Raw genomic sequence first — 7,478 nt, 5'->3', positions numbered from 1 at the left:
AATCGCCAAACCTCTTGTTCCAATTTTTCACCTCTTACCCCCCCAGCCCCTTCCCTAGATGGCAGGATGACCAGTAGATGTTAAACATATTAAAATATAAATTAGTTACACAATAAGTATACATGACCAAAACGTTATTTTGCTGTAGAAAAAGAATCAGACTCTGAATTATTGTACAATTAGCTTGTGAAGGAAGTCAAAAATGCAGGTGGGCATAAATATAGGGATTGGGAATTCAATGTAATGGTTCTTAGTCATCTCCCAGAGTTCTTTCTCTGGGCGTAGCTGGTTCAGTTCATTCCTGCTCCGTTGGAGATGATTTGGTTAATGAGTTTACAATCTAAGAAGGAACCAGCCAGCTGCAGATGCCCAGATTGAGGGACGCAATACGGACTAGACAACTTTCTCATATCCTGGAATGGGGTTCTTAACCCCCTTTGGAGCCTAAAGAAGCTGTGGATCCCTTTTTGGAATCATCTTTTTAAATGCATAAAATAGAAATGGAAGGCAGCGTATCCCGGTCCTGGGGGCACGATGCCTACTCCCTGTCCCACGTGACGCCCCCAAGGCCTGGCGCCAAGGCAAGGAGCCGCTTCCAAAGGGAGGAGAGCTTTTTGACTGGGCAGGAAGACTCTGGCTAAGAACTGATCCCGCAGGAGCAGACCTGCTTCCAAGCCGGGTTTTGTGCCAGCTCAACTTGTTGAGCCTCAGTTTCCACGGAAGCGTGCCAGCCCTGATGCCTCATGGGATTATTCTGTGGCCTCGAGCTCTCGGGAGGGGAGGGAGACTTGAGGACTTGGGAGGGGAGGGAGACTTGAGGACTTGGGAAGGGAGGACTTGAGGACAGATTTGGCTTAGTTTCTTCCAGGGGCTGAGGAATAGAATGATCTTTCAGTCCCTCTTCACCCGGGTACCACTTAACCCCCTTGACGTAGAAGATCTAAGTTCACCTTACATCGGCAGCGGCCCGCGCTACTGTAAGGCTCCGTCCCGGAGGGGGTAGGCGGGGCCTAGACCTGGCTCTCGTCTCTGATTGGTGGCCGCAGTTTCAGCCTCGCTGTCACTCTCCCCGGCACCCCTTCTCGTCAGTGTCAGTGCCTCCTCCCGGCTCAACCCCGCGCCGAGGGCCGCTTCCCGTCGCGAGGGCTGCCGGGACAGTTTCAAGATGGCGGCGACGCTCCGCGCCGTCCCGGGTCTTTGCCAAGTGTTCCATTCATTTCCCCGCTGCTGAGTTGGTCCAGGGAGAGGCGGGAGAGGCCGAGGGCCGGCGGGGAGGGCGTAGGAGGCACGTCGGGCCCGGGGCTGGCGCCGGGAGCTGCGGGGCCTCCCGCCGACGGGCCACCATGGCCACCCTGGAGAAGCTGATGAAGGCGTTCGAGTCCCTTAAGTCCTTCCAGCAGCAACAGCAGCCGCCGCCGCCGCCTCCCCAGCCGCCCCAGGCGCAGCCCCCCCAGCAGCCGTCGCAGCAGCAGCAGCAGCCGCCGCCGCCGCCGCCGCCGCAACCCGGGCCGTCCGGGGTGGAGGAGCCGGCTCACCGACCGTGAGTGGCTAGCGCCGGCCGGGCGGGGGCAGCGCGGCGCCCCAGCCCCTCCCGGGACCCCTTTGGGGCCGCCCTTTGACCCTCGAGGAAGTGGGACGGGTTAGGGGTTCCCCTCCCCCCGCCCGGGGGGAGGGCGGCCTGAGCACCTGTTGTCCGGGCTCGGGGACAACTCTGGAACCCCAAAAGAGGGAAAATGGGGAGAAAGTCCTCGTCCCAACGCACTACCAATCTGAAGGGGCATCGGGGGGGGGGCCCGCCGTCGGACGCGGGGATCGTTCACTCCGTCACCCTCGCCCGCGGCTCCCTCATTCTACCCCCTTCCCTGGCCTTCAGTTAAGCGGGGAGCAAGGGCTCCCTTACTGTATTCCCTTTCCGGGCTGGGGCTCCCCTTGTCCTGTGGCGGATCCCGGAACCGACGTCTTGGAAATGGACCTGTTTCTCTTCCCGTTAATTTCCTAGAAGACTTAAAAAAAAAAAAAAGTGTCCACAGTCCCCATCCCCCGGCAGCCAGCTCCTCTGCTTCAGCCGGAGTCCTTGTCGCTCTTCGGAGGTTGTGTGAAATCTGGAAGTGGGGCCAGTGAAAAAGGGTGATGTGGGGTTAGTTGTTCCACATTTAGAAAGCTCGCGCCGTGGGTCCTCGTGGGGGCGGGAGGTGGGGCGAGGGATGCCCAGGAGGGTGTTTGCAGAGAGAAACCTCCCAGTGACGGTTTCGTTACTAAATGCCAGTGTCTGGTCGGGTCAGTATGATGATGGTGAGGAGGAGGAGGAGGAGGAAGATGATGATGGTGAGGAGGAGGAGGAAGATGATGATGGTGAGGAGGAGGAGGAAGATGATGATGGTGAGGAGGAGGAGGAAGATGATGGTGAGGAGGAGGAGGAAGATGATGATGGTGAGGAGGAGGAGGAAGATGATGATGGTGAGGAGGAGGAGGAAGATGATGATGGTGAGGAGGAGGAGGAAGATGATGATGATGATGACGGAGTCCCAACTTGTTACCTTCCGTGTGGATCTGTCAGAATTTGAATAAGCTGTACATAACGATAAAAATGAGATTTGAACTAATTCTTAGTCCAGGAACTTTAACTTTGAATAAAGGAGAGAATAGTAGTTTGGAAAAATTGCCTAAAGTCCATTACAACCCCCTTCCTCCCCAACTTGGAAAAGAAATAGTTAAATTGTTACAAGATTAATAAGGTAGTCTTGAATTCATCTTCCCTGTCTTATTTGGAACTTGTTTAAACTTGGCACATATGATAATTCTGAGATGCAAACTCCAGAAACGTGTCCATTTGAATGAATGAAAAAGTATTTTAAGTGTTCAGTCTATCAAGCAACTGAGGAAGCAGATAGAAAAGTGGCAGTCTCTGTTCCCGACGAGTTCACATTCTAACATGGGAAGGCAACACATAGAGGAAAAAATAAATAGGGCTGAGCTTCATTAATGTCATTCTTGTTTGCTACTCTATTCTTGAAGACTATGTATTTCATTGAAATAAATATATAGTCCACAATGAAAACTGAAGACTTGATGTGAAATTTTGGCTTGTTTTTATCAGTAAGGGTAAAGATGATGTCAGTGAATATTGACTTGAATATAGTCTTTTAACTTTATAGTAATATCATTGTAATTAATATGAAAATAATTCTGCAGAATTATTTTCATGCTTTTTCATATTGTAAATTTTTGTGTCTTCACATAAATCTTATCTTCCTTAGAGAATCTGCCCAATGTACTGGGAACTTGACTTTGGTTCTTTTAGTGTCTAAAGATACCAGGGGAGAAGTGTAATTATCATTTTTGGTCTCTCTGTTTTGTCGTATAATTAGCCCAACTTTTTGTCCTGGTCACTGATGTCACCTTAAAAAAAACTATTTAAATTAAAAGTTTATTTTTACTATAAAATTATTTTTCCATAGATACAAAACATTTCAATATGGAAAAAAAAAAAAACAAGAGGTTTGTTTATGAAGTGGAATTTCCATTATGGTCAATATACTGTGAAAAATAATATTTATTAAATTTAACAAAATAGTAATAAATTACCCAGCTTGTATCCCCTTCAGAGTTTTGTTTTCTTCTGTATATTTAAAAATGTTAGATTGATCCTCTTTTCTATTTTTGCATCTTTTTTCACCAAGACTTCTGCCTTCAGAAGATGAAGCTAGTCAAGTTTAGAGAAGCCAGCCTAACAATAATTAGTTGGCCGTAAACCTTTTGGAGTAACTTCTTCCCCAAAGAAAAGCCTCACATGTAACAACAGACTAGTCAAGTAAAACACATCAATACATTGACCATGTCTAAAATTGACTCATTCTTCACCTCTAGTCTATCACCTTTTTTCTTGTAAATGTAGCATTCTTCTGAAGTCGTGATCTTTACTTGATTCAGAGTTCTGAAGTCTTTCATTGTTTTCCTTAATATTATTGTAATAATCGTATATATAGGTTTTGGTTTTACTCATTTCACCCTGTACCAGATTCTAGAAGTCTTACCAAGTTTCTCTGAATCTGTTTTGTTTGTTTTTTCTCATACCACTGTGTTTTCCTATTACACTCATGTACCATGATGTGATGAGCCATTCCCTTGATCAGTGTGTTTGCAGTTTTTTGCTACAAGAAAAAGTGCTGGAATAATTATTTGTTCATAGGAATTTTTTCCTTCAATCTTTGTCCTATTTAGGGTATATGCCTAATAGTGGTATTGCTAGATCAGAGAATACATACATACATACGTGTGTGTGTATTTATTGATATTTTAAAATGTAGTTGGATTAGTTCATTGTTTGTCCTTTGTTCTCAAAGAGGACTGTGACATCAGGGAGGTCATGCCATGACCTGCAAGTGAATTGAATTGAAGTGAGGCAGGGCTGAAGTTATAGTTCCATCAACAGTGCATAATGTTCCTGTTCTTCCATAACTCCATCAATGATTTCAATAACTTTGTGTCATTCTTATGTGAGGTAGAATCTCCAAGCTTTAAAAATTATTTTTCATATTGAAATCATTCATTGCTAGTAATATATTATTATAGTCTCTTTATACCCACCATAAATTTTTCCATTGCCATTAGGATTACTTAGAATTTGATTCTTCAAAGGTTTTGGCATATCATGATTTATAGACACGAGTTATCATTGTTGATGTTAAAGGGAAAGATATTTGTAGTTGTAAGCAATTTGGAATACTTGATAGTATCTCAGGTGTGAACTTGGCCGATCTCCTCATGTTCAATTTTGGACACAGTCATTTTTTATCATAATTGGTGTTTCAAGTTCTGCATGTTGATGGGTTGTCAGTCTAGCTTTATGCTTTAGACTGAGTAGTCCATGTTTTCCATCAACTTTTGTTTTTCCGATATGGATGGTTAGAATAACTTTTTTTTTTACATTTTTCTAGTTTCCCTATGGAGGCTCTCAGATGAGGATTCTTTTGATCTTGATATAGTTAGTGTGATGCCATGTACAAAATGACTTACAGTGCACAGCTTTAAAAGTAAGATTTTGCCATGCAGAAATGTGCCAAATTAAAGGAAACCAAATAAATAACGAAATTTTAGAATGGCAAACTAGAATCTTTTTAATTCTTATCATTATCCTTAATTCTACAAACTTTGAAGCAGTGTAAACTAGACCTCTGGGGTGGGGCTTCACCCGAAAAGGTGAGACTGAAACTTCCCTTGCTTTATGGAAATTTATATGGGCAGGGTGGGGGTGGGGGTGGAATACAGCTGGCATAAAGCTGTACCCCAAGTATGTGGACTCTTAATTTCAGAAAGCTATGTGCATTAACAGTTAATTATTATGTACCCTGGGAAAGTCACTTTACCCTGTTTGCCTCAGTTTTCTCACTTGAAAAATGAGTTGGGGAAAGATGGCAAATCACATCAGCATATCTTTTCCAAGGAAACTCTGAAAGAGGTCTGGGATGTGTGTGTGTGTGTGTGCCCGCGCACCACTTCTTTTAAGATTCACCTTGATGTAGGAATCATAAAGATTATGAGAGGGGGTGCCCGTGTTTAGAGGCAAGAAATAGCATTCTGAATTTAGGAAATAACTAGTAGGACAATGTGGCTGAAAAGGAGATTGTTAGATAAGTGGAATAACGGAAATATTTAGGTTATAAATTCCTTGAAGTAAGGATTTAGTTTTCATTTTTGAATTTCAGCTTTAAAGTAGCTGTGCTACTGATGGAACATAATTTGAGATACAGATAAGGATAGAAAGGCTAGAGTGAGATTGTTAAGGTACTTAAAGGCCAGGCAAAGGGATTGGTATTTTGCCCTAGAGGCATTATGGGGTTACCAAAGGTCTTTTGAGCACAGTAGTGACTTGATCAATCAGATCTGTACTTTAGAAAGATGATTTTGGTAAGCTGTGTTTAGCTAAGTTTAGAGAGGCTTTTCTCATCAACTGGTTGAACCACAATCTTTTGAAACATTTTTTGGGAGGCCACAACACAGTACAAAACAAACACAGAGGCAAATAGAATTTTCACTTTATTGGTGGAGGGACTATTCATACTGTTTAAAAATATTTAAGTATTGAAATAAACACGTAGTGGAAGGAGTCCTAGACTTGCAGGATGGAGCACCTGGGTTCAAAATTTGGCTTTGCTGCTTAGGACTTTGATGAATTTCATTTAGTTCAATACCATCCTGAACTTCAATTTCTTCATCCATCAAATCATTCTCATAAGAATAACATTTATATAGCACTTTAAAGTTTGCAAAGTACTTTATGTTTGACAGAAAGTGATGTGTAGTTTCCAAAACGGAGGAGGGTGGGAAGATGGGTCCTATCTTACCCATAATCTTTAATAACTCTTCTTCATCTAGTACCCCCAACATTATTCTACTCTGCCTCTTCCTACTATTGTGAAAATCATCATCCTTCCATTGACTCTGGCTTCCTTTGACCCTCATTCCCTTAGTTCATTGGCTGTTCAGGTACTTTCAGGAAAATTACCTTCCTCATGACAGAAAAAGATAATGATGAATGTTGGAGGAGATGGGGAAAAACTGGGACACAAATGCAATTGTTGGTGGAATTGTGAATGGATCCAACCATTCTGGAGAACAATTTGGAACTATGCCCAAAAAGTTATCAAACTGTGCTTACCATTTGATCCAGCAGTATTTCTGCTGGGCTTATAACCCAGGGAGATCTTATGGGGGGAAAGGGACCCACATGTGCAAAAATATTTCTGACGACCCTTTTTGTAGTGTCTAGGAACTGGAAATTGAATGGATGCCCATCAATCAGAGAATGGCTGGATAAATTATGGTATATGAATGTTATGGAATATTATTGTTCTGTAAGAAATGACCAGTAGGATGATTTCAGAGAGGCCTGGAGAGACTTACATGAACTGATGCTAAATGAAATGAGCAGGACCAGGAGATCATTATATACTTCAACAACAATAGTACATGATGATCAGTTCTGATGGACATGACTCTCTTCAACAATGAGATGAACCAAATCAGTTCTATTCTCTTCAAAAATGAAGAGAACCAGCTACACCCAGCGAAAGAAGTATGGGAAATGAGTGTGAATCACAACATAACATTTCCACTCCCTCTATTTTTGTCCGTTTGTATTTTTTATTTCCTTCTCAGGTTATTTCTAAGTTCGATTCTTCTTGTGCAGCAAAATAACTGTATGGATATGTATACATATATTGTATCTAACATATACTTTAACATATTTAACATGTATTGGTCTATCTGCCATCTAGGGGAGGGGGTGGGGGGAAGGAGGGGAAAAGTTGGAACAGAAGGTTTTGCAAGTGTCAATACTGAAAATTACCCATGCATATGTCTTGGAAATATAAAGCTGTAACAAAAATACAATAAATAAATAAATGAATCCTACCAAAAAAAAAAAAATTTACCTTCCTCTTCACATCATATCTATTATAAGTTCCCCAGCCTGAAAG

General features: G+C 42.8%; 1 protein-coding gene across 3 annotated transcripts in view; it reads left to right on the top strand.

Annotated features, from left to right (window-relative positions):
- The first annotated feature begins 700 nt into the window (after positions 1-700).
- HTT (huntingtin) overlaps positions 701-7,478 on the top strand; it is a 208,483-nt gene continuing 201,705 nt past the window's right edge. For 2 of the 3 annotated variants that reach the window (XM_031943981.1, XM_031943980.1), the window contains exon 1: positions 701-1,540. In XM_031943981.1, the coding sequence (XP_031799841.1) occupies positions 1,344-1,540 (197 nt within the window). In that variant the 5' untranslated portion in view covers positions 701-1,343. Of the gene's footprint in view, positions 1,541-1,639; positions 2,138-7,478 lie in introns of those variants that run through there. The other variant, XM_031943982.1, reaches the window with a different exon arrangement.

Source organism: Sarcophilus harrisii, chromosome 6, assembly GCF_902635505.1.
Source record: "Sarcophilus harrisii chromosome 6, mSarHar1.11, whole genome shotgun sequence".
In the NCBI taxonomy this organism is placed as follows: Eukaryota; Metazoa; Chordata; class Mammalia; order Dasyuromorphia; family Dasyuridae; genus Sarcophilus; species Sarcophilus harrisii.
The sequence above is the reverse complement of the archived record's forward strand: the minus strand, read 5'-3'. Positions and strand labels throughout refer to the sequence as shown.